Raw genomic sequence first — 27,997 nt, 5'->3', positions numbered from 1 at the left:
TTTATTTAAGTAACATCTTTACAAACATTCTTTCAATGCAGCTCTGACAAAACACTTGCCACTGAAACCCTTAGAATCAAAAAGAAATTCGAAGACCTCGTTAAACCAGAAAGTTAAAAATCTCTATGCATGTACATCCTACCTCAGTGCGCGTTACCTTCACGTCACTACTCGTCTCAGCTTTTTTTTTTTTTAAAGCTCTAGTTCTCAGCTGCAAAAAAAGGCACTGTGCTAAACGTTGTTAATGAGACAACTCTTTTATGGATTCATGCATTTTACCACGCAGCTTCATTCCAGCAGTCAACCAAATAAAGGAAACATAAAGGTGTTTACTCTTAAATGTTTTACATCTACTTGAAAATAGAAAACCGTTCAAAAAGCCTGATTGGTGTATCCTCTAAGGTAGGACGTTTTAACAGAATACCAGAAAAATTACAAAGATGTTTATAAATGGTAAGTTCTTTGTTTATAAATTAAACTTAAATATCAAAATTTAGAGACATAAAAACTGATATTCAAGAAGATTATTCCATTTTAAAACAGTTTATACATTAAATAGTAGATACATTGTTTAAAATGTACTGGGTAAAGGCACTTAAAGTTTCAATCACTCTGACAGTTATTATTGGTGGTTTTAGAAATATTTATAACTCTGTTTTCTGGCCTTTTTTTCTAACACGATTGCTTTGCAACAAGATCAAGACACGCCACCCCCGCTAGTCTCACTCTAGCAGCCTTTTAGCAACTTGGATCAACAGAATAAACTTTACAGTTTCCTCTCTAAAATTTCTGAATTTCTGGTTTAAATCCCCAAATTTCTGCCCAGCTCACTGCTGATGTTTTGAAACGCAACAATACTTAACAGCCGAGCTTCAGAAATATCAGTGTATTTTAAAGCTACAGCCTCATTCACAAAAAATACAGTGGTGCCCTTTTTTGGCATTGTACAGTAAAAACATTAATAAAAAATATATTAGCAGCAGGTCGGGCTAAATATTTGAGAGCAACCTATAACCAGATAGTCACAGGTTTGATCCCCACAGCAGAAAAAGAGTCCAGAGCATCCTGCTTACTCACTGACCGTCTCTGGAAAAAAAAGCACAGGCTAAATGTGCTAATATATAAAACTATGGCAAAAAAAGCCCATAATCTCAGAAAGTTCACACTTTTTCTTCAAGACAAACAAAACAGTGTTTCAGGTCAAAAAATATCATTTATGCTTTGGTAAATATGAAAATACATTATGAACTGAAAAGGAAACAGCTTCAAAAAAGCAATTATATTGTTTTATTTACATAAATATTCCTCTGGCCTACGTTGTGATGGTTCATAATGAAATATTTTTAAATGATCATGAAACTGAATCATGAACCATGAAGTTGATGTGAGTAAAAGACTCTTTCCAGCGCATTTCAAACACAAAACAAAAATAAATAATGAAGCAGTCCGACATGTTTACATTCAGAGTGAAACCTTTAAAAACCAAACAAAATCAGATAAATAATTTGGACTAAACTAACAAACCGTAACAAAAAAGTCGTCACATGTAAGATGAGAGAAGGAAGTATATAGTAATCTTTAGCTATAATAATGACAATAATACTGCTTGATGTAATGTTATTGTAGTTCATCACATTCATACATCATCTATGAAAATATAATATAATTTTTTTTGTTAAGGCACAGATGAACCCCAAATTAATATACATGGTGTTCCTCTGGGCTATGTTACTATTTATCCATCTAAATTGATTTGGTTAGAGTTGCCCAGTTTTGGCGATATTAGCTGGAGAAATGATGCGTGGAGCCCACAAATAATCAGTTCAAAAAAGTTCAGTAGATAAACAGCACTACAGGTCAGAAGAAAAAACAAATGTATCATTAATTTGGGGATGAACTGTCCTTTTATTAGAGGTTTACTTTATATTAACACGGCAACCTCACAAAAAAACAAAACAAAAATAACAAGAAAAGTAAAATACATTAAAGATACCATTCCAGCATCTTCAGTACTTTGACACCTGGTGAGCTGCTGTTGTTGTTTTTGTTGTTGCTGTGGTCGTTGAAGACTCGTCTGTTTGTGTTTCATCCAGGTGCTGGGTGATTCTGGTAGTCTTTGTCACCATGGTGACAGTTCCCTCCTCGGAGGAAGAGATTTGGTGCTCTTCGGTCATTTGCGAGGTGGTAAAGTCGAGCCCTGAGGTGTGGAGGCAGAAAGACCCCGAGACATCTGCCTCACCCCCTACCTCACCTTTCCGCTGGGCCTGAGGAGAACCCTCTGGAGTTATCTGGAGGAAGCCTGCGGTAGGTAGGCCAGGAAATAAGAGAGAAATGAAAGGAAAAGAGGAGGATAGGTGAAGAAATCAAGAGGGAAAAGAAACTTAGTCTTATGTAGAAGAGACAAAACAGAAGAGTATATAGATTAGTGATTTATTTACCAGGAACACAAAAAATATATACAAAAAACATCAAAGGTAGCAGCAAGAATAAAGTATAGATAGTGTAAAGTATATTCTAATAAATCCTGTGGTAATATAGTCAAAAAACCCAGTAAAATCCAGACATAACATATGAAAACCACATGCAAAATTGATTAAACATCATTTTTGAATGTGTAGACTTTTACAGTTTTTCATTTTCTCATTTATATGCTGATCTATAGTCTCGAGTCTTACAGTTCTCATAATGCAACTAAACAGGCAAATTTAATAGACGGGGAAGATACAAATTTTGATTTTTCTAAATTTTCCATGTAGTGCTTTGATAAAAAAAAATCTCTATTTTCTTGTCCTTACTATATTTATTAATATATATAAGAGCTCAGGCTGTGCATTTTTCTTAAAGAAACATGAAACACTGGATGACTAGTCTTTTAGTGTGGCAATGCACAGTGATTCAAATGAACGCAGAAGAATTTAAAGCTGACTGGGTTGGGTTCAAAACCTGCACTAAAACTTTCTGATAAAATGCTGCCATCTTGTGGTGAAGTTTTTAATTAAATATCTCAGAGGGTTTTTACAAAAAGCGGCTTTAATAATAACATTAACAGCAGTATTGACGTAATGCCAGCCCAATAGCATCTCCTTTAGCCTTACCTGTGGCATGTGGCTTCAAGGTGACCTTTGGGACCTTAAACCATGAGGAAGACTCTCTCTCTTCTGACTCCCTGCTTTTGCTCTCCACCTTGCTCCAAGCTTGAAACTTTGTTGAGGTGAACTCCGTGGCAAAACCAGAAGGGGACTCTGAGCTGTCCCTGTCCAGCATTTCTGTTCTGGCACGAGAAGACACCAAATCCTTCAAAGGCTCCTCAGTGAAACCCTCTGGTAACATTGTGCTTGATTGTACTTCTTCTGGTGATGAATGCTTTCCCAGTTCCCCACTTGTTTCCATGTCTGCTCCTCTTGCACCCATCTTCCCATATAGACTGGTGAACTCCACCTTTGGGAGTTTAATTTTACCACTGAATGCCACCTTCTCTTCCTTGGAGCCCTTGTGAGGGCTTTCACCATTGAGACTTGAACTTGAACCTTCTCTTTTGACAGTGTCACCACCAAATGATGCAGATTTGCCAGACGAAAATGATACTTTAGGCATCTTTATTCTTCCCCCCTTTGACTTTTCTTCTTCTGCCCCTTCTTTTTCTGCACTTGCAGCAGCTGACTTTTCTTTGGACTTTCCAAAGCTTGGCTTCTTTTTGATTTTGGGCATCTTCACTTTGACAGTCTCTGTCTCAGCCTCAGCCATTGCTTCTCCTTTTAAGGGACTTGTGCTTGTAGCAGGCTCATTTGTTGGAGGAGTGTCTACCAAGACAAAAACCGCTTTCTTTACTTTAGGCATTTTAGGGCCCTCATACTGAATTTCTGGCCCATGGACATTCACACTTTCCTCTGGTGAGGATAGGGAGGGTAATGGGACGCCAAACTTAGGGATTTTGATTTTCTTGCCTTTTTCTGTTTTGCTGTCATCTCCATCTTGAGATGAGCCAATATCAAACTCTATGTCTGGTATTTTGGGGACTCTGATTCCTGCATGTGGAGATGAGGAGCCACCCTCTCCTTTCACGTCTGTTTTTAGACTTGCACTTGGTAATGTAACTTCTGGTACTGGATGGTTAACACGATTTTTGTCATCTTTATGACCATTCTGGGTTTCAACTTCAAAATACTCAAATCTTTCTCCACCATTTTTCTTTTTTGGCATTCCAATCTTGAATTTTGTTCCTTTGACTTTAGGCCCCTTTACTTTGCTGCTGGTTTCTGTACTGACATCTAAGTCAGGTAGATCAACTTTTTTCCTTTCCTTTTTGCCCTCCCCTTTGTGAAGTCCAGTATCAAGTTCTAAGCCTCCTTTTGGACCTTTGATATCTATTGTTGGGACTTTTAATTTTAGGCCTTTGTGCTCACCCTCAAAATGCAAATCAGCTTCTCCAACAGCCCCAGTGTCCAGATCAGCCTTACCACTTGGTAAGTTAATCTCTGCTTCAGTGGTTTTAGCCATTGGCAGTAGTATTTCTCCCTCTGGAACTTTAATATCAGAACTGGTTACTTTCATCTCTACAACAGGTACATCACTACCTTTACATTTGCCTTTCGGGAGTGAAATATCAACTTTTGGCATCTTGATATCTGGCAGTTTGATGATTCCTCCCTCTGTCTCCATTTTCTCTGCTGGTGTATCAATGTTTACTTTTCCCTTGGGAAGTGATATGGCCACATTTGGCATCTTGAACTCTCCTCTATCTCCCTTGATATCTGCCTCAGGACCTTGCACTGAAGGTTTTCCTTTAGGAAGAGAAATGTCAACTTTTGGCATCCTGAATATCCCTCCCTCACCCTTAATTGCAGCGTTGGCACCTTCAGTCTCTCCCGTTGGAAGTGAAATATTGACTGAAGGCACTGTCATATGTGGCATTTTGCTGCCATCTCCCTCAATTTCCATCTCTCCTTTAATTTTGCTAGATTTTCCTTTGGGTAGAGAGACGTTAAAACCTGGCATTTTGAGCTGAGGCATTCTGATCCCCCCCCGTGCACCTCCTTCCAGCTCGATCTCTGCACCTTCTGTTTTTCCTTTAGGTAGTGAAATATCAACTGAAGGCATATTGATGTGGGGCATCTTGGATTTTCCAGCTTCTCCTTTGATCTCCACATCTCGAACTCCTGGACTTTCAACTTTTCCTTTAGGTAGAGAAATATCAACATTCATTTCGACATCTGCACCTTCAATCTTTCCCTTGGGTGCTGAAATATCAACTGAAGGCATTTTTATTTGTGGTGTTTTGAATTTCTTTCTTTCATTTCCTTCTGTTTCAATCTCTGCATCTCCAGTCTTTCCGCTGGGCAGTGAAATATCAACAGAGGGCATGCTTAGATGTGGCATCTTAAATTTTCCACCTTCCCCCTTTAACTCCACTTCTGGACCTTCAATCTGTCCTTTGGTTAGAGAGATATCAACATCTGGCTTTTTCCAGTGAGGCATCTTAAATTTTCCTTTGGTATGTCCTTCTACTTCAACATCTGGACCTCCAATCTTCCCTTTGGGCAATGAAATATCAACAGAAGGCATGCTTAGATGTGGCAACTTGAGTTTTCCACCTTCTCCTTGAATCTCTATCTCTGGACCTTCAATATGACCTTTAGGCAGAGAGACATCAGCATCGGGCATTTTCAGATAAGGTGTTTTGACTTTTGCTTCTCCTTGTCCATCCACTTCTATTTCTGCCTCAGTGCCTTTGAGTTTTCCTTTAGGAAGCGATATGTCAATGTTGGGCATTTTTATGTGAGGCATTTTTAACTTTCCCTCTGTAGTCTCCTTCATTTCTAAATCTGGTGAATCAGTCTTTGCTTTTGGAAGTGAAATATCAAGTGCAGGGATATTAAAATGAGGCATTTTGAATTTTCCGTCACCCCCTTTTAGCTCCAGATCTGGTCCTTCAATCTTTGGAGACTTTCCTCTGGGCAAGGACACATCAAGGTCTAATTTGGGGAGAGAAACATCAATCGTTGGCATTTTGGGAATTTTAAGGTTTCCCTCATAACCTCTTATATCAGCCTCTGTAACATCAACTTCTGCTTTTGGGAGAAGAACCTCAGTCTCTGGTGTTTTAGCTGCTGGTAGCGAGAGCTCAACAGAAGGCATCTTGACCTTGGTTTTAGCTTCAAGGTCACCACTTGGCTTACCTAGGTCTTTTTCTTTAGAGACAAAGCCTGGCATAGAAAACTTTGGCAGTTTTAAAGAGACGTCAGGTGCATGGAAGCCACCTTTCGCCTCTACATCTGCATCCAGTTTTGCTTCAACTTTTTCCTCTGGGAGTTCACTTTTGGGTGATGATATTTTTAACTTGGGAAATTTCATTTTGTATTTTGACATGTCATCTGAGTTGTCAACATTGATATCTGGTTGATGAATGTCAATTTTTCCCTTTTTCCCTTTAACATCAACATCAGGACAAGATACTGGTACATCTGCAGCCTTCTTGGACATGCCAAATGAGGGCAGTTTGATTTTAGGTTTTTTCACCTTGACTTTTCCACCTCCATCAAACTCCACCGACGGTGCTCTGATCTCTCCTTCTACATGTGGTGAACTGAGTGAAGTGTCTCCCTTAGGTCCTGGTATTTCCAAGTTACAGCTCTTTGTCTTTCCCCCAAACCTAGGAAGAGTGAAACTAGGTACTTTGAGGAAAACAGGTAGATCAAAGCTGCCCCCTGAAGAAGGCCTTCCTCCTTCTGCTTTCAGAAGTTCTACTTCCACATCATCACCTTTGGGTTTTGTAAGGCCAAAATTGAGATCCATCTTTGGAGCTGAGATGTCAACTGTTGGTAGTTTTACTGTGGGAAGTTTTAGGGATGCACCTGGACCTTCTAGACCACCTGTCTCTATATCTTCATTCTTAACTTCCAATTTGGCAGGATTAAGGCCTCCTGTAAGACCAGACATCTCCAAATCTCCAGATGCATCAGAACTTAGAGTATCAACTTTGAAGCCTTTAGGTTTTACACCAGAGGGCAGGCTGAGGTCAAGGTCAAATTTGGGCAGATTTATGTCAAGAGTTGGCATGTGGAATCCACCTCCTTTTTTATCAACTTCAACCTTTGGGATATCAAACCTTCCTTTTTCAGAGAGTCCTTCAATATTGATATCTCCCTCTACTTTACCCTCTGGAACTGTGACCTTTTCTCCCTTCACGTTGGGTCCTTCCACTTTGATATCACCTTCTGGGAAGTTCATCTTTGGAAATGAAATATCAACTTTGGGCATTGTGAATTTGCTTCCTTTATTGCCAGGACCTTCGATGTTGAGGTCAACTTCAGCTTTTCCTTCAGGTAGTAAAATCTCAAACCCTGGATATGCACCTTCTATGTTGAATTGAGGTCCCGTTGCTTTGATTTTAGGAAGAGAGACAGATGGCATATGAAACCTTCCACCCTTTTCAGAATGCCCGTCAATTTCTCCGTGTGCTTTTGCTTTAGGGAGTGAAATATCAATTTCGGGTATCTCAATTGTCCCACCTTTAGTATCAGGGCCCTTTATTTTTACATCACCTTCTGGGAGACTGACTTTAGGCAAAGAAACATCAAATTTTGGCATTTTGAATTTGCCCCCTTTCATCTCATGGCCTTCGATATTTATGTCACCCTCAACCTTTCCTTTAGGAAGGGAAACATCAACAGATGGGATTTTGATCTTCCCTCCCTTGACATCAGGACCCTGAAGAGTGACATCTACATCTGGAGACTTCATTTTGGGTAGTGAGAGATCCAATGATGGCATGTCGACAGTGGGCAATTTAAATTTCCCCCCTTTTATATCTGGACCTTGAAGGCTGATATCTACCTCTGGAGACTTGATTTCTGGCAGTGACATATCACCTTTGACTTCAGGTCCTTGGATATCAACATCAAGTCCCTTTGCTTTGATTTTAGGAAGAGAAATATCAACTGAAGGCATGTGAAACTTGCCACCTTTACCGGTTTTCCCTCCAATGTCAATATCCACATCTACTTTTCCCTTTGGACGTGAAATATCAGCAGTGGGCATTTGAAGTTTCCCGTTGAAATCTGGTTCTTCAACATCGACTCCAGCCTTTGGGAGACTGACTTTAGGCAAAGAAACATCAAATTTCGGCATTTTGAATTTGCCCCCTTTCATCTCAGGGCCTTCAACATCAAGGTTGCCCTCAACCTTTCCTTTAGGAAGGGAAACATCAACAGTTGGAATTTTGATCTTCCCTCCCTTGACATCAGGACCCTGAAGAGTGACATCTACATCTGGAGACTTCATTTTGGGTAGTGAGAGATCCAATGATGGCATGTCGACAGTGGGCAATTTAAATTTCCCCCCTTTAATATCTGGACCTTGAAGGCTGATATCTACCTCTGGAGACTTGATTTTAGGGAGTGACATATCACCTTTGACTTCAGGTCCTTGGATATCAACATCAAGTCCCTTTGCTTTGATTTTAGGAAGAGAAATACCAGCTGAAGGCATGTGAAACTTGCCACCTTTACCGGTTTTCCCTTCAATGTCAATATCCACATCTGCTTTTCCTTTTGGAAGTGAAATATCAGCAGTGGGCATTTGAAGTTTCCTGTTGAAATCTGGTCCTTCAGCATCGACTCCAGCCTTTGGGAGACTGACTTTAGGCAAAGAAACATCAAATTTTGGCATTTTGAATTTGCCCCCTTTCATCTCAGGGCCTTCGATATTTATGTCACCCTCAACCTTTCCTTTAGGAAGGGAAACATCAACAGTTGGAATTTTGATCTTCCCTCCCTTGACATCAGGACCCTGAAGAGTGACATCTACATCTGGAGACTTCATTTTGGGTAGTGAGAGATCCAATGATGGCATGTCGACAGTGGGCAATTTAAATTTCCCCCCTTTAATATCTGGACCTTGAAGGCTGATATCTACCTCTGGAGACTTGATTTTAGGGAGTGACATATCACCTTTGACTTCAGGTCCTTGGATATCAACATCAAGTCCCTTTGCTTTGATTTTAGGAAGAGAAATATCAACTGAAGGCATGTGAAACTTGCCACCTTTACCGGTTTTTCCTTCAATGTCAATATCCACATCTGCTTTTCCTTTTGGAAGTGAAATATCAGCAGTGGGCATTTGAAGTTTCCCGTTGAAATCTGGTCCTTCAACATCGACTCCAGCCTTTGGGAGACTGACTTTAGGCAAAGAAACATCAAATTTTGGCATTTTGAATTTGCCCCCTTTCATCTCAGGGCCTTCGATATTTATGTCACCCTCAACCTTTCCTTTAGGAAGTGAAACATCAACAGTTGGAATTTTGATCTTCCCTCCCTTGACATCAGGACCCTGAAGAGTGACATCTACATCTGGAGACTTCATTTTGGGTAGTGAGAGATCCAATGATGGCATGTCGACAGTGGGCAATTTAAATTTCCCCCCTTTAATATCTGGACCTTGAAGGCTGATATCTACCTCTGGAGACTTGATTTCTGGCAGTGACATATCACCTTTGACTTCAGGTCCTTGGATATCAACATCAAGTCCCTTTGCTTTGATTTTAGGAAGAGAAATATCAACTGAAGGCATGTGAAACTTGCCACCTTTACCAGTTTTTCCTTCAATGTCAATATCCACATCTGCTTTTCCCTTTGGAAGTGAAATATCAGCAGTGGGCATTTGAAGTTTCCCTTTGAAATCTGGTCCTTCAACATCGACTCCAGCCTTTGGGAGACTGACTTTAGGCAAAGAAACATCAAATTTTGGCATTTTGAATTTGCCCCCTTTCATCTCAGGGCCTTCGATATTTATGTCACCCTCAACCTTTCCTTTAGGAAGTGAAACATCAACAGTTGGAATTTTGATCTTCCCTCCCTTGACATCAGGACCCTCAAGAGTGACATCTACATCTGGAGACTTCATTTTGGGTAGCGAAACATCAAGGGATGGCATATTTAGCTTCCCACCTTCAACCTGAGGGCCTTCAACATTAATTTCAGGACCTTTGGCTTTGATTTTAGGAAAAGAGAGGTCAATAGATGGCATGTGGAACTTTCCACCTTTTCCAATATCGCCTTCAATTTTTCCTTTTGCTTTTCCTTTGGGGAGTGAAATATCGATGTCTGGCATCTCAATCTTTCCAGTTTTAATGTCAGGACCTTTTATTTTGACATCACCTTCTGGAAGACTCTCTTTTGGTAAAGAAATATCGAATTTCGGCATTTTAAACTTGTCGCCCTTCACTTCAGGGCCTTCAACATCAAGGTTGCCCTCAATTTTTCCTTTAGGAAGTGAAACATCAACAGATGGAATTTTGATCTTCCCTCCCTTGACATCAGGACCCTGAAGAGTGACATCTACATCTGGAGACTTCATTTTGGGTAGTGAGAGATCCAATGATGGCATGTCGACAGTGGGCAATTTAAATTTCCCCCCTTTAATATCTGGACCTTGAAGGCTGATATCTACCTCTGGAGACTTGATTTCTGGCAGTGACATATCACCTTTGACTTCAGGTCCTTGGATATCAACATCAAGTCCCTTTGCTTTGATTTTAGGAAGAGAAATATCAACTGAAGGCATGTGAAACTTGCCACCTTTACCAGTTTTTCCTTCAATGTCAATATCCACATCTGCTTTTCCCTTTGGAAGAGAAATATCAGCAGTGGGCATCTGAAGTTTCCCTTTGAAATCTGGTCCTTCAACATCGACTCCAGCCTTTGGGAGACTGACTTTAGGCAAAGAAACATCAAATTTTGGCATTTTGAATTTGCCCCCTTTCATCTCAGGGCCTTCGATATTTATGTCACCCTCAACCTTTCCTTTAGGAAGTGAAACATCAACAGTTGGAATTTTGATCTTCCCTCCCTTGACATCAGGACCCTGAAGAGTGACATCTACATCTGGAGACTTCATTTTGGGTAGTGAGAGATCCAATGATGGCATGTCGACAGTGGGCAATTTAAATTTCCCCCCTTTAATATCTGGACCTTGAAGGCTGATATCTACCTCTGGAGACTTGATTTCTGGCAGTGACATATCACCTTTGACTTCAGGTCCTTGGATATCAACATCAAGTCCCTTTGCTTTGATTTTAGGAAGAGAAATATCAACTGAAGGCATGTGAAACTTGCCACCTTTACCGGTTTTTCCTTCAATGTCAATATCCACATCTGCTTTTCCTTTTGGAAGTGAAATATCAGCAGTGGGCATTTGAAGTTTCCTGTTGAAATCTGGTCCTTCAACATCGACTCCAGCCTTTGGGAGACTGACTTTAGGCAAAGAAACATCAAATTTTGGCATTTTGAATTTGCCCCCTTTCATCTCAGGGCCTTCGATATTTATGTCACCCTCAACCTTTCCTTTAGGAAGTGAAACATCAACAGTTGGAATTTTGATCTTCCCTCCCTTGACATCAGGACCCTCAAGAGTGACATCTACATCTGGAGACTTCATTTTGGGTAGCGAAACATCAAGGGATGGCATATTTAGCTTCCCACCTTCAACCTGAGGGCCTTCAACATTAATTTCAGGACCTTTGGCTTTGATTTTAGGAAAAGAGAGGTCAATAGATGGCATGTGGAACTTTCCACCTTTTCCAATATCGCCTTCAATTTTTCCTTTTGCTTTTCCTTTGGGGAGTGAAATATCGATGTCTGGCATCTCAATCTTTCCAGTTTTAATGTCAGGACCTTTTATTTTGACATCACCTTCTGGAAGACTCTCTTTTGGTAAAGAAATATCGAATTTCGGCATTTTAAACTTGTCGCCCTTCACTTCAGGGCCTTCAACATCAAGGTTGCCCTCAATTTTTCCTTTAGGAAGTGAAACATCAACAGATGGAATTTTGATCTTCCCTCCCTTGACATCAGGACCCTCAAGAGTGACATCTACATCTGGAGACTTCATTTTGGGTAGTGAGAGATCCAATGATGGCATGTCGACAGTGGGCAATTTAAATTTCCCCCCTTTTATATCTGGACCTTGAAGGCTGATATCTACCTCTGGAGACTTGATTTCTGGCAGTGACATATCACCTTTGACTTCAGGTCCTTGGATATCAACATCAAGTCCCTTTGCTTTGATTTTAGGAAGAGAAATATCAACTGAAGGCATGTGAAACTTGCCACCTTTACCAGTTTTTCCTTCAATGTCAATATCCACATCTGCTTTTCCCTTTGGAAGAGAAATATCAGCAGTGGGCATCTGAAGTTTCCCTTTGAAATCTGGTCCTTCAACATCGACTCCAGCCTTTGGGAGACTGACTTTAGGCAAAGAAACATCAAATTTTGGCATTTTGAATTTGCCCCCTTTCATCTCAGGGCCTTCGATATTTATGTCACCCTCAACCTTTCCTTTAGGAAGTGAAACATCAACAGTTGGAATTTTGATCTTCCCTCCCTTGACATCAGGACCCTGAAGAGTGACATCTACATCTGGAGACTTCATTTTGGGTAGTGAGAGATCCAATGATGGCATGTCGACAGTGGGCAATTTAAATTTCCCCCCTTTAATATCTGGACCTTGAAGGCTGATATCTACCTCTGGAGACTTGATTTCTGGCAGTGACATATCACCTTTGACTTCAGGTCCTTGGATATCAACATCAAGTCCCTTTGCTTTGATTTTAGGAAGAGAAATATCAACTGAAGGCATGTGAAACTTGCCACCTTTACCAGTTTTTCCTTCAATGTCAATATCCACATCTGCTTTTCCTTTTGGAAGTGAAATATCAGCAGTGGGCATTTGAAGTTTCCCGTTGAAATCTGGTCCTTCAACATCGACTCCAGCCTTTGGGAGACTGACTTTAGGCAAAGAAACATCAAATTTTGGCATTTTGAATTTGCCCCCTTTCATCTCAGGGCCTTCGATATTTATGTCACCCTCAACCTTTCCTTTAGGAAGTGAAACATCAACAGTTGGAATTTTGATCTTCCCTCCCTTGACATCAGGACCCTCAAGAGTGACATCTACATCTGGAGACTTCATTTTGGGTAGCGAAACATCAAGGGATGGCATATTTAGCTTCCCACCTTCAACCTGAGGGCCTTCAACATTAATTTCAGGACCTTTGGCTTTGATTTTAGGAAAAGAGAGGTCAATAGATGGCATGTGGAACTTTCCACCTTTTCCAATATCGCCTTCAATTTTTCCTTTTGCTTTTCCTTTGGGGAGTGAAATATCGATGTCTGGCATCTCAATCTTTCCAGTTTTAATGTCAGGACCTTTTATTTTGACATCACCTTCTGGAAGACTCTCTTTTGGTAAAGAAATATCGAATTTCGGCATTTTAAACTTGTGGCCCTTCACTTCAGGGCCTTCAACATCAAGGTTGCCCTCAATTTTTCCTTTAGGAAGTGAAACATCAACAGATGGAATTTTGATCTTCCCTCCCTTGACATCAGGACCCTCAAGAGTGACATCTACATCTGGAGACTTCATTTTGGGTAGTGAGAGATCCAATGATGGCATGTCGACAGTGGGCAATTTAAATTTCCCCCCTTTAATATCTGGACCTTGAAGGCTGATATCTACCTCTGGAGACTTGATTTTAGGGAGTGACATATCACCTTTGACTTCAGGTCCTTGGATATCAACATCAAGTCCCTTTGCTTTGATTTTAGGAAGAGAAATATCAACTGAAGGCATGTGAAACTTGCCACCTTTACCGGTTTTCCCTTCAATGTCAATATCCACATCTGCTTTTCCTTTTGGAAGTGAAATATCAGCAGTGGGCATTTGAAGTTTCCCGTTGAAATCTGGTCCTTCAACATCGACTCCAGCCTTTGGGAGACTGACTTTAGGCAAAGAAACATCAAATTTTGGCATTTTGAATTTGCCCCCTTTCATCTCAGGGCCTTCGATATTTATGTCACCCTCAACCTTTCCTTTAGGAAGTGAAACATCAACAGTTGGAATTTTGATCTTCCCTCCCTTGACATCAGGACCCTGAAGAGTGACATCTACATCTGGAGACTTCATTTTGGGTAGTGAGAGATCCAATGATGGCATGTCGACAGTGGGCAATTTAAATTTCCCCCCTTTAATATCTGGACCTTGAAGGCTGATATCTACCTCTGGAGACTTGATTTCTGGCAGTGACATATCACCTTTGACTTCAGGTCCTTGGATATCAACATCAAGTCCCTTTGCTTTGATTTTAGGAAGAGAAATATCAGCTGAAGGCATGTGAAACTTGCCACCTTTACCAGTTTTTCCTTCAATGTCAATATCCACATCTGCTTTTCCCTTTGGAAGTGAAATATCAGCAGTGGGCATTTGAAGTTTCCCGTTGAAATCTGGTCCTTCAACATCGACTCCAGCCTTTGGGAGACTGACTTTAGGCAAAGAAACATCAAATTTTGGCATTTTGAATTTGCCCCCTTTCATCTCAGGGCCTTCGATATTTATGTCACCCTCAACCTTTCCTTTAGGAAGTGAAACATCAGCAGTTGGAATTTTGATCTTCCCTCCCTTGACATCAGGACCCTGAAGAGTGACATCTACATCTGGAGACTTCATTTTGGGTAGCGAAACATCAAGGGATGGCATATTTAGCTTCCCACCTTCAACCTGAGGGCCTTCAACATTAATTTCAGGACCTTTGGCTTTGATTTTAGGAAAAGAGAGGTCAATAGATGGCATGTGGAACTTTCCACCTTTTCCAATATCGCCTTCAATTTTTCCTTTTGCTTTTCCTTTGGGGAGTGAAATATCGATGTCTGGCATCTCAATCTTTCCAGTTTTAATGTCAGGACCTTTTATTTTGACATCACCTTCTGGAAGACTCTCTTTTGGTAAAGAAATATCGAATTTCGGCATTTTAAACTTGTCGCCCTTCACTTCAGGGCCTTCAACATCAAGGTTGCCCTCAATTTTTCCTTTAGGAAGTGAAACATCAACAGATGGAATTTTGATCTTCCCTCCCTTGACATCAGGACCCTCAAGAGTGACATCTACATCTGGAGACTTCATTTTGGGTAGTGAGAGATCCAATGATGGCATGTCGACAGTGGGCAATTTAAATTTCCCCCCTTTAATATCTGGACCTTGAAGGCTGATATCTACCTCTGGAGACTTGATTTCTGGCAGTGACATATCACCTTTGACTTCAGGTCCTTGGATATCAACATCAAGTCCCTTTGCTTTGATTTTAGGAAGAGAAATATCAACTGAAGGCATGTGAAACTTGCCACCTTTACCAGTTTTTCCTTCAATGTCAATATCCACATCTGCTTTTCCTTTTGGAAGAGAAATATCAGCAGTGGGCATCTGAAGTTTCCCTTTGAAATCTGGTCCTTCAACATCGACTCCAGCCTTTGGGAGACTGACTTTAGGCAAAGAAACATCAAATTTTGGCATTTTGAATTTGCCCCCTTTCATCTCAGGGCCTTCGATATTTATGTCACCCTCAACCTTTCCTTTAGGAAGTGAAACATCAACAGTTGGAATTTTGATCTTCCCTCCCTTGACATCAGGACCCTGAAGAGTGACATCTACATCTGGAGACTTCATTTTGGGTAGTGAGAGATCCAATGATGGCATGTCGACAGTGGGCAATTTAAATTTCCCCCCTTTAATATCTGGACCTTGAAGGCTGATATCTACCTCTGGAGACTTGATTTCTGGCAGTGACATATCACCTTTGACTTCAGGTCCTTGGATATCAACATCAAGTCCCTTTGCTTTGATTTTAGGAAGAGAAATATCAGCTGAAGGCATGTGAAACTTGCCACCTTTACCAGTTTTTCCTTCAATGTCAATATCCACATCTGCTTTTCCCTTTGGAAGAGAAATATCAGCAGTGGGTATTTCAAGATTTCCTTCCCCATCTGGTCCTTCAACATCGACTCCAGCCTTTGGGAGACTGACTTTAGGCAAAGAAACATCAAATTTTGGCATTTTGAATTTGCCCCCTTTCATCTCAGGGCCTTCGATATTTATGTCACCCTCAACCTTTCCTTTAGGAAGTGAAACATCAGCAGTTGGAATTTTGATCTTCCCTCCCTTGACATCAGGACTCTCAAGAGTGACATCTACATCCTGAGATTTTATTTTAGGTGTAGAAAGATCTATGGATGGCATGTTTGGCTTTCCACCTTTGACTTGAGGACCTTCAGTATTTATATCTGGTCTTTTATATTTTATTTTAGGGAGAGAGATGTTAATAGAGGGCATGTTGAACTTGTTGCCTTTGCCAGTGTGCCCTTCAATTTGTCCCCCTACTTTTCCTTTGGGGAGTGATATGTCAATATCTGGCATTTCAATCTTTCGTCCCTTTGTTTCAGGTCCTTTTAATTTGACATCACCCTCAGGAAAATTTACCTTTGGTAAAGAAATGTCAAATTTTGGCATTGTTATCTTTCCCCCTCTGCCTTCAGGCCCTTCAGTGTTTATGTCAATGCCAGTGTCAACATCTCCCTGTACTTTTCCTTTTGGAAGTGAAATATCAACAGTCGGCATTTCCATTTTCCCTTTAATGCTTGGTCCTTCCACGTTGACATCACCCTCTGGCAGGCTCATTTTTGGAAGAGAAATATCCACTTGAGGCATTTTGAACATACCTTTTTTTCCTTCAGGACTTTTAATATTTATATCACCTTTTATTTTTTCTTCAGGAATTCTGATATTATTTGATGGTATTTCAATTTTCCCATCCTTTCCAGAGTGAATATCAATATTTATGTCTTCTTGTGTTTTTTCCTTAGAAAGGGACAAGTCAATTTTTGGCATTTCAAAATTCCCAGTTTTGACTTTGGGACTTTGGAAATTCACATCTGCTTCTGGGAATTTTACAACAGGAAGATCAATGTCAACAGATGGCAAGTTGAATTTGCCTCCTCCTCCATCACCTTCAAAGGTAATTTCTGGTCCTTCAACATTTATATCACCTTGCTTTGATTTGATTTGAGGTAGAGAAACATCAACTGAAGGGATTTGAAAAGGTTCTCCTTTACTTTTTACTTGTATGTCACCCTCGGCTTTTCCTTTTGCTTTTCCCTTTGGAGGAGAGATGTCAAGAGAAGGTCCTTCTAGGACAAGATTTCCCTCAGGCATCTTCATCTTTGGTAGTGAGACATCCAAAGAAGACATCTGGAATTTTCCTCCTTTGACTTCAGGGCTCTCAATCTTTACTTCTCCCTCTGGTGATTTCATTACAGGAAGAGAGAAGTCAAGTGATGGGACGTTGAACTTTGCTCCTCCTTTGGCTTTAGATTCAATATCAAATTCTCCTTCTTTGGTGGGCACCTTTGGAAGTGAGATATCAAAAGTTGGGAGCTGGAACTTGCCACCCCCACTGCCACCGAGCTCCACATTGGCCTCAATGTTTGGCTCGGATAGTGAAAAGTCAACACCTGGATGTTCTGGTCCTTCAAGTTTGACATCTGGGTCAGGTAGCTTTATCTTTGGAGGAGAAATTTCTACAGTGGGCATGCTGAGTTTGCCTCCTTTTACTTCACTTCCTTCTAAAACAAGCTCTTTTTCAGATGGCTTCAGTTTTGGTAGGGATATATTGCATGAAGGCATTTTAAAATTGCTTTCTTTTCCATCAGTTTCAGCCCCTCCCTTGTCTTTTGACAGAGAAACATCTATTGATGGCACCTCAATTTTCCCTCCTTTGATATCAGAACCATGTAAATTAGCCTCAGTTTCAGATGTTCCTATCTTAGGGAGTCTGACATCAAGTGAAGGCATTTTGAATCGTCCTTTAGCAGAGGGAGCCTCCATTTCAATTTTGCCCTTTGTCCTTCCTTTTTCAAGAGAAATATCAACAGAGGGTATCTGGATTTCACTTCCACCCTCATGTTCAGGCCCCTCTGGATGTTTAAGGTGTGGCAGAGAAACATCTATAGAAGGCATTATGAATTTTCCTTCCTCCTGAGATAGTCCTTCTATTTCAGTGTCTCCTTCCATTTTGCCTTTGGGTAGAGAGATGTCAGGTAAATGCATTTCAAATTTTCTGCCTTTCGCTGCTGGACCTTCAATGGTAACTTCCACTTCACCTGTCCTCATTTTAGGGAGTGAAATGTCAAGTGGTGGTAACTGAACATTTCCTTCCCCTTCAACATCAGTCACTCCTGCTTTGCCTTTGGGAAGGATCAGGTCCACTTTTGGTAACTTGAATTCCCCTTCCACACCTTGTCCCCTTATGTTTACTTCTCCTGGTTGAGAAATGTCAAAATCAGGCATTTTGAATTTTCCATCACCACCAACATAATTGTCCATATGGACATCTCCACTGTCTGATTTGACCTTTGGGAGTGAGAGCTCAACAGAAGGTAGAGAGAATTTTCCTTCCACTTCTGGGCACTCAGTGTCCACCGATGATCCCATCTTAGGTAGTGAGATGTCAACCTTTGGCATAGAGATCTTGGGCCCTTTAAAAGTGCCCTCGACCTCATCAGGAATTCTCCGTCCGCTGTCTAATTCCAAATCAATATCAGCTACAGAGATGTCACTGGCAGGCATGTTGATTGCAGTCTTGCCAATTCCTTCGTGATCTTTGACCAATATGTCAGTCTTTCCCTTCACTTTCGGCAAAGAAATATCAACAGAGGGAAGACCGATCTGCCCGTCTCCTTTGATTTCTACCTCTGGAGGTTTTATGTCAGTGTGAGGCATTTTGATGCCTCCAGCTTTTACCTTGATGTCACCATCAATTTCATCTGAATGGTGTGAGAGTCTAACTTTGGGTAGTTTCAACTTTGGCATTCTGACCTTTGCATCTCCTTTGTCTGCATCTACATTAACTTTTCCTTCAGCTGTTTCAGCTCTTCCTTTGATGTCCATTTCAGGAGCTTTGATTTTGGCTGTTCCCTTCACACTGGGCAAAGATGTCTCAGCTTTTCCTGAAGGGAGAGCAAACTCCACATCAGGTATGCTAACTTTAGATGCTCCCTTCTCCACATTCACATCTTTATTAGCAGACAAACTGAACTCCACAGATGGCGGCTGGATGTTTACCCCCGGAGGCTTCAGCTCTACAGATCCAGTTTTCAAAGTAGAGCCTGACTTTGTGTGTTTGCTTGTAGGAAAGGTGATGCCAAACTTGTGTCCTTTTCCTTTGGTTTTCACTTTAGCTCCAGGCATTTCAGATGGGGAAATATTCACTTGTCCTTCAAACCGTCCTGTCTCCACTTTTGCTCCCTTTTGCGGGAACCTTGGAAAACAGTGTATAGAGAGGAAAAAAAGAAATAGGAAAGAACATTGTAATATTTCCCCAAAAGATTATATCTAATTTAATGCACAACATTAAATTAGATATAATTTAATGTTGGGCATTTAATATACAACAAGCATTGTATTGAAATATTATTTGAAACTACCAAAGAGAAAGAAACAAACAAAAAAGGCCAACCTGATCCTCTTCTTTGCCTTCCTCTCAACTGCTGCTCCTCTGGCTCCCTCTACTTCAACTTTTGGACTTTTCCTTTGTTTGAATTTGGGAAGAGAAAATTCTACATCACTCATCTCCAGCCTGGGAGGTGTTCCCTCTACCACCAGCTCCTCTCTTCGCTTCTCTTTTAGCCTTTTCAGACCAAAACGTCCACCTCGTTTCTTCTGAGTCTTGAATGGTTTGGTCCCCTTCACACTCTGAAAGAAACATGTGTGACAAGAGCATCAGTCAACAACATTTGAAGACCTGTATCTATCTGTACTAATTGATCACTCACAATATATTTTTTCAACACAATGGCTTTCAGGATTAAAAGTGATTACAATAAATTGATAAAGCTACTTTACCATTTTGGCCATCTTGACTTTGGGACCTTTGACCTCCACACTGGGAACCTTTGGGCGCACGCTGACATCTGCTCCAGGGATGGTTCGCTTAAGCTGGAAGCTGACCCTATATGGCTCTGCGCACTGAAGGATTTTTAAAGCGTCTTCATACCTCACATTGTCAAAGTAGACTTTGGCACTTAGCAGCTGGTCACCTTCATACAGAAAAACAGTATGAACAATATATTCATGTACATCAGTTTGTGGTGTATATTTAGTATAGGATGCATTTAGTGTAAAAAGTTGAAAAAGTAAAAGTGATTTATTAAATAACAAATTATTAAAGTTCTGTAATGCTAGATTAATTGGCAAATTTAAATGTACACCTAAATCTGTTAGTAATCCTGAAACCAGTTGAAATATTATAATTCTGATCACTTATCAGTACATATCTATATTTTTATATCTATAAAAAGAAAGCTGACACGAAGTGAAGCAGAGCAAAGTTACAGAGGTTTGATTAGATTTGATTAGAGACACGCATTTTGCAATTTTGCATAATTTTAAAAAGTTTAAATTTGTTCAGAATTGAACAGCAGAAATGAGCCTTTCTTGTCAGAAGTAAGTAAAAAACCCCAAACCAAAACAAAAACAGCGGCCGACACCTAAGACTGGTGGGTAAGTAAGCGACTAATGCAGAAAACAGAGATTTTTAGATGGGAAACTGTTCTTGAAGTACACTGAGAGGTGGGGAGGGGGGAGGGGTGCAGGAAGTGTGATTTTATCGTGGTGGAAGCAAAACAGCAAAAGTAAGAGGAAATTCGTGACGATGTTTATGTGAAGCGAAATGTGAAGCGTAGTTTGGATCATCTTTTGCTGCTGGTTCAGTCAATATTGTTTGGAGAGAGATAAAACCTGCAGCTTCAGAATCTAGCACAAAAAGGACGTAAACACAAAGCGCCCGCCGACGCTTCAAAATCAGTGAGCTGTCGGCTTTCAGCCTCGACGGCGTGTTCGTGTCCGCGTACGTGCCGTCGGGTGAGAAAGGCGCCATCTCACTGATTTGGATGCGTTTGGTTGCGTCTGTATTTATGTCTTTGTGCAGAATCCGTGTACCTGCTCTCATTTACTGTTTCAGCTGTTTGGTGGTTGTAGAAATTTTGTGAGGTTTAACCTGAGATCTGGCGTTTCAGGCAAAATAAATCTATATTTAAAAATCGATTCAGGCTTTTAATGAATCGATATCACGTTATCCAAGCCAGAATCGTTCTTAATCAATAAATCGATAATCAAAACCCACCCCTAATGACAATGTCATCAGAATAAATGCATTAAAAAAAGTGGGTTAGAGTTTGTTAACTCTTTGAAAATTGCAGACTCCCTGGTTAGTTAGGAAGTGTTTAATCAATATTTCAAGATTTTTACAAAAATTCTGCAAAATTCTGCAGCAAAAATAGGCTTCAAATGTTGTTGGAATTTGTAGATTTCCCCCTTCTGGGTCAAGACTTGTCCTATTATCTTCTATTGATATTATGTTACATTAGATTTTTTCTCCTTTTAACTTCAACTTAATTTCACCTTAATTTTATTTGCTTTATTTAGCCCCAACTTTTTGGCTTTTTGTTTCATATTTCATTATATTACTGAAGCAATTCATGAACTCTATTTTTAAAGGTGGGATATAAACAAAGCTGATATGAAATAAAATGAGAACAGATGATGTGGAAAATGTAATATGGGGCTTTTCCCCCAAAAATAAAGTTTTCTGTGCAAACTCCTTAAAAGACGTCTAAATATCTTTTTAATTACCTTTTAAATCTTATATAAATGTTATGTATGCTAGTAGTGCTTTCTAAATGAATCAGGTGTGCTTGCAGGCACCTTGCTGTAGACTGAGGTGTTTAGCAGCTGGAGAGTCTTTGAGGACGTCTTTTACAAAGATCCCTCGCTCTCCTCCACCAGTCACACTGTAGCCGCTGGCTCCAGCCCCGGCCTCTGTCTCCACCACAATTTCCACAGATTTAGAGGCTTCCTCCACACTCTGCGACACACAGACACCAACACAAAACTTCGGTTATCCACTAGATTCTTTTTTTGTTTTCTTATTACCAATTCTAGTTTAGTAATAGGAAAAATATACTTAAACACAAAACTAGTCACTATTTCAGTCTTTTAAAAGAAGTTAGTCAATGCATAAATCCTGTGGTTCTGTCAGCCTGCATCACACTGCTGCATCAGAATTGAATAGCAGGTAAAAAGCTAGTAAAAAATTGCTAAAACCACTTTTCGGTCTTGAATTTTAATTACTTTTGGGCTCCAATGCTGAGTAAAATTTTGCACTTGTTTGAGTAGGTGCATGTTTTACTGTACTGTTCTCAACTTTACTTCAAAGTTCATTTTATCCATGAAGCTGTCGCAGAAGAAAGGTCATTCTATTCTTAGACTACATTCACTTTTCCACAGGCTGAAGACAGGAAGTAAAATGTAGGAAAAAGTTAACAGTTTTCTGTGTTTAACTGTGCATCACCTGTCACATTACAGCTTTAAGCCACTGATACATAGAAAGGTAATATATTTCAGCCTGAAAAGTCTATCAGACTCCTGTCTGCTTACTGTCTGTTCATTTGCTGGCTCAGAGTCCATCTCTGGTTGGGCCAGCTGGCAGGTCGACTCTCTCAGATGACTTCTCTTCTGGCTCAGTACCTGCTTCAGCTCGGCATGGAGCTTCTCCTTCTGCACCTGCAACAACACAGATGACAGGGGTTGAGGTGCCATATCATGATGCAGCAAAAAAAGAAAGAAAGAAAAACACCAAAGTGGATTTGTTATGCTTTTCCTTGTTTTCTCAGTTTGTTATTTATGTTTTTTGTTTTCATGTGCTTTGAACTTCAAATTCTTACTTCCAGGTTCTGTTTGTAAGTTGTCACTTGCATTCCCGTCCTCCCTGCATCCTCCGATGTGTGAAAGTTCAAATCTCTGCATCTCCCGTGTCAGTTATTGTCACTCACTTCCTGATTTATTTTGGTAGATATTTGTGTCTCGCATGTAATGTTTCTTCCTCAATTGTCTCACTGTCTAGATTAAGTTCAACTGTGCTAGGTAGATGGAAGGAGAAGCGTTTCCATCTACCTGACATCTGCCTTCATGTGTAGAAACAGTCTCTCTTTATTCTAGCCTTTGTTGCCTTTTCAGCATAAGTCTCTGTAGTCCTGTTTATAGCTTCATTTTCCTGGATTACACTTTATTTTTTCCCTTCCTGGACTAAAGCTATCAGCTTTGGAATAAAGCTTACCTTTTGTTTGTCAGCCAACAAACAAACATTTGTTTGTCTGTTGCTTAAACTTTGCAGTTCATGACACTCTACTGTATATCCCAAATTTTGCCTTCAGAGTGCCTTAAATCTTCAGTTTTAGACATTTTTCTCATGGCATTTTAGACCCACCACCTTTTCAAACTACTAGTTAACTTCTGGCAGCCATAATAAGAAAGCTGACTCAAAGTGTGAGGGCTTAAAATGACTTATCATGCATAGCTACTTCAGTAATGCCAAGAATAATTGTGTAAATCTTTGACATAAATATAGTTTAACATTATGATGATAAAATAGATATTTTCAGCAGTTTATTGTGTTACTTTCAAGCCTTTGGAAAAAATAAAGGACAAAACTGTAAAATAACTGAAAACTAAAAGATAACTAATATTATTTAGTGTAATACCTGTAAATGGTAATCAAGGAAATTAAACTTAAAATTAATGACATTTTAAATTTAAAAAAACTTAATTAATTGGATACATTTGTTATAAGGCACCCACTTTTGTTTTTGTATAGACTGTCTTGTTAATTGATAATTACATAAGAATGCAAATTTACACTTTTACACATTAAAATGTGAAAAATAAGAACTGAATTTTAATTACATGCATTGTTCAAACTACATATTTAACCATGTAACTAAAAATATCACCTAGCTAATATTCAAATAATTTTGGCTAATTGATTCCCCCCCCCTGTCCTTCCAGCTGTTGATGTTCCCACATGATAACAAGATAAATCCCATTCACCTTGTTAGCAATGCAGACAAATGGGCACAAAATAACTGAAACCAGTATGTGTTACTGTCCGGTCCCATCCAACAGCAACCGCTTTGTTTTGCAAAATCCTCCTAAAAGTCCTCCTAAAGTTGCTAACATTCCAGTTTGTGCGTTGGGGTGTTTACAGAGTCCCAGCACCTGCAGTGTCACTTCAGCTTCATCATATTTAGACATATTTTGTTGTTCATTTTGCGTCCAATGGCTGGCGGTCACCTGCTGCCGCGTGAAAAGACTGTGGAGTGACATTCCTGCTGAGCTGGGAGAAATGAGAGCTTGTTTACGTGTGGGACAATGACCTCAGCATATCTGTCCTGGGCTATTGTATTCCAGTTTGAATGGTCCTGGTTTGTGTCCAGGTCAGGAGGTCAATCACCTCTCTGCTCTGAATATATCCATATACCAACATAGTTTGTTTTTTTTAAATAGACATTTTCTGAATGTGAGTGGAGCTGTGATGGCTTTGATCCAAATCAAGGAAATCATAAATAAATATAAACCTAGCTAATAAAATTAGTGTTACCTAACTGAAATAAAGCAAAAACTAACTAAACTGATACTGTGTATAAGCTAAATAAATAAAGATTTATAGTAAATGTTATCAGTTCAAGTTTTTTGGTTAAATTTATAACACTAGCATTGAGAATCTGATATTTACATGACTGATCAGAACCCTTTACACATACAGAAAGCTCCACAGCTGAAAAACGTTAATACTTAAATGCCTGTCAGTTCCTTCAGCAGCCACTAGAGGCTGGCTCCAAAGGTAAATCAATTCCCCCTAACCAAATTTAATTCAATTTATTTTTATTTATACAGTGCCACATCACAACAGCAATTGCTGCAAGGTACGTTATTTTGTACAGTAAAGACCAATTCTGTAAAATTCATAAAGCTAGTGTAAGATATTGCCTGGTAGGAAGTGGCATTTGTTATTATACTGATCACAAAAGATGGATTACCTAAAAGTCTTTTCAGATACACTTTAAAATGACCCAAGGTTTTTACCTTTTATGAAAAATGGATGAAAAAGATGATTTGTCAGCGCTAAACACTTTTATTCTGACACAAACAGATGGATGCATGGGAGTAAAACTGAGTTTATGTATGAAACCATGTGCATCCTATCACTGCAGGTCACTTTTTGTGTCTCACCACTCTCTCGGGGCTCTCCTGTTCCTCTGTGGAGCCGCTGTGGTGAGGGTTGCGCTGGGGGGCGGAGGGGGATCTGGAAGACGGGGGTGACCGCCTCTTATCTTTTACCTGGCCAGACAACAGAAGGTGAGATGTTTGAGCGCGTGAGGCAGCAGTTTCTGGTGGTTTTACCCTTTAACTCAATTAATAAGATTATTTTGGCCCTGTGAGCAGCTCTGCAGTGGAAGCTGTGGGAAAAATCTTAAGAACAGGGAGACGTATGTTTTAAATTTTAACAAATATTGACATTTCTTTCTCTGCTGCTCCAGTGAAGCTGTTTAACAGAGGAAAACTGTACTGGGAATCTCCCAGATGTGAAAAAATGTAAGCTACAGTGTGCATGTCCAGCTCAGCAAACTTCCTCTGCATGAGTAAAATAAGATTTACAGTACAAGCTGTAGTTACTTTTCTGACTCTGTGTGCTAGTCATGCTTCAGTACCATCCAGTATCAGGATAAAAATCACAGTATTAAAAAGTGATGCAGGTTTTATTGCAAACAGTACTGGCAAAATACAGAAGCACTGTAAAAAATATACGTTTCTTTCTGAAGCAGCTATATTTTTAATGTCCCCCAGATGACTGATGATCCTGTTGTTTGCATTGGCTGGGTTCTCCTATTGAAGCAGGTTTTTCAGAGACAGCTGCAAGAAAAGATGAAGGTATTTTCTTTCAGGTGACTATTAACCACTATAAATTGAATTATGAAATAAACTCTTTGTGATCTACTTTATAATTTCATTTTATCTGATTAAATACATATACGACATATTGTTGTTATTATGCTGCTGCCTCTAATTTGCAAATAATATTTTTCCTTGGACTGAAACAGTGTTTCTCCCCAAGACTAATTTTAGACTAAGTCAAAGTTAAAAAAGGGGGCATTTACCTCTCGCCCCCTTTTCTAGAGGAAGCACGCCATGTCCAACCCTCCTATATCTCCTTCCTCTGCTTGTGTCATGAACTCTTGCCCAGATGATCTTGTCAAAACATTATGTTCCAACACTTTGACAGTGTAACCTCTGACAAACTATAAATTCCCAGCATACAGGGAAAGCTGAATGTCTGTGTAATATTCCTGAAAGCTGTCTTACCATGCAGATGTCTTTAGTGCTCACCCCGCAAGCTGCTTGTTCACAGCTACATAAATACACACATTTCCTCTCACAGAAACACAGCAGTCAGCAGGCATAAAAACTTAAAGCTGTAATGACTTAGTGGTCTGTTTATGAGGTGCTACGCCATCAGAGATAATGTGCATCTCGCTTCATAAAGTGCAATAATGCACTACGTTTAAAGTAGATTTGATTAGAGCAAATGAACAGCCACAGTAAAATACACCGCTGCGCAACATGACAAACAGTCACGTTTGTCGACGCTCGTTTCAGTTAAACAGCAGTCACATAAAAGAATCGCTCCACTGACTGAAAGTGTCCGCTGGGTACTTAGAGCTGAAATGCTGCATGTTTTTTATAGTTACAGAATTATTATTATTATTATTATTATTATTATTATTGATAATAAAATAAACACAACAGTCAAACAGTCAACAGTCAAAATAAACACATCCCATGGAAATTGCTCAACTTTTTTCTTTGTGTATTGGGATAAGCAAACAGTTGATTCTTGGTCAAACACTGCAGTTGCTTAATTAAAATGTAATATACTCAATTGACATCGAAAAATTACCTTTTTGTTTTTTATGTTGTAATTTAAAGGAGAGCTGTTCATCTCATTTCCAGTATCGTATTTTTGTTGTTGGACAAAAAGTAGCATTGCATGATTTTTAGTTCAAAATTACCATTATTTATTTAAGACTGAGCCTTGGTTTCCTTTTTAAGGTCAGCTTTCTTCTGATTTGCTGCTTCTTGTAAACAGAGGGTTTAAATGGCAGGTGGGCGGGACATCTGTGGTGACAGCCACAGCTGTTTGCCTGATATGACCACATGCCTTCACTATGACATCATACAGATCCAAAAGCAGAAAAAAATGCATGAAACTGAGCATTTGGGGAGTCAGATTTTTTATTTTTTATTTAATGTTTGAGTCTCTGGTGGCCATGTTTTATATGAGCATCGGCATTGTGTTCAGAAAGCAAGAAAAGGGTATAAAAAAATAAAACCCAAAACTGTCAAATGGAGAAGTGAATATTCCTCATATTTGTCATGCCTAAAAATCTATAAAACTTTAAAATCACAATAACCTTTATGATTAGGGAATGATCTGTTTAAATCTCTTGCATCTCAGCTCTGTATTTTTAAGAATTCATGAATTTATGCCAAGATCTAAAGAAAGTCTGGCACGGCACAGGTTCTTAAACCTTTTTGAGACCAGGGACCCTTTCGTGCACATAGATATGAATTAGTTGCCATTTCTGTCTCTAAATGAAGGATGCATGTGTAGTTGGTGAATTATAAGCAAAGTCCAGATGTCCACTTGCCATCTGATGATGAAATTTCTGTCACTCACAGACAATCGGATCCTAACAAACTCACGGATACAGAATTATTTTTTGGAATTCTGACACTGATTAAGAATTTGTCTCCTTTGTATTCTTATTTTCTATTCAAGCTGTTCAGACTTTTAAAACCTAAACATGATAGTTTCTGCGTGCACCAAGATAGTTTAGCTTTTGTCTGGTTGTTTATGTGCAGATCTGCACATTTTAAAGTGACAGCTCAGTTTTATAATTTATGGCAAACTATTTTACATACCCCTTGTTTAAAGCAAATTCCAAATTTCATTCATGCAGGTAACTCTTGGTACTGTTCGTATCAAGCATTTTCTCTGTAACACCTGTAACATGACTTATGGGTGTGTTTGCATGAGCAGGAAGCAGGCTGTGTACTTACGGCTGGATCTCTGGTCTGGTTGAAAACATGGCTGTCCTCTTGGTCTCTGTCAGAGTCTAAAACATTAAAAGAAAACAACTCATTGTTAATTTCTTAATTCATTGATTATCAATCAGTGATGAACAGAATGTCTTTGGTATTATATTTAGATTGTACGGAGCAT

The 27,997-nt window shown here is 39.7% G+C and overlaps 1 protein-coding gene across 1 annotated transcript; it reads right to left on the bottom strand.

Moving 5' to 3' along the window:
- Positions 1-22: 22 nt before the first annotated feature.
- prx (periaxin) lies at positions 23-27,997 on the bottom strand. The gene is made up of 10 exons (XM_063492617.1): positions 27,991-27,997; positions 27,835-27,890; positions 24,946-25,053; positions 22,315-22,440; positions 21,583-21,742; positions 19,723-19,916; positions 19,337-19,572; positions 16,953-19,138; positions 3,096-16,208; positions 23-2,299 (listed from the first exon to the last, which is right to left on the bottom strand). The coding sequence occupies exons 1-10, from the start codon at positions 27,995-27,997 to the stop codon at positions 2,007-2,009; spliced, it is 16,479 nt and encodes a 5,492-aa protein (XP_063348687.1). The 3' UTR covers positions 23-2,006.

Source organism: Pelmatolapia mariae, linkage group LG14, assembly GCF_036321145.2.
Source record: "Pelmatolapia mariae isolate MD_Pm_ZW linkage group LG14, Pm_UMD_F_2, whole genome shotgun sequence".
In the NCBI taxonomy this organism is placed as follows: domain Eukaryota; kingdom Metazoa; phylum Chordata; class Actinopteri; order Cichliformes; family Cichlidae; genus Pelmatolapia; species Pelmatolapia mariae.
The sequence above is the reverse complement of the archived record's forward strand: the minus strand, read 5'-3'. Positions and strand labels throughout refer to the sequence as shown.

Coding starts and splice junctions, on each gene's coding strand:
- prx (XM_063492617.1), bottom strand. Junction 19,139..19,336: donor AAGGCAAAGAAGAGGATCAG/GTTGGCCTTTTT, acceptor CTGTTTTCCAAG/GTTCCCGCAAAAGGGAGCAA. Junction 16,209..16,952: donor AGCAAAAGGAAAAGCCGAGG/GTGACATACAAG, acceptor CACTCCCCAAAG/GAAAAGTAGGGGGACAAATT.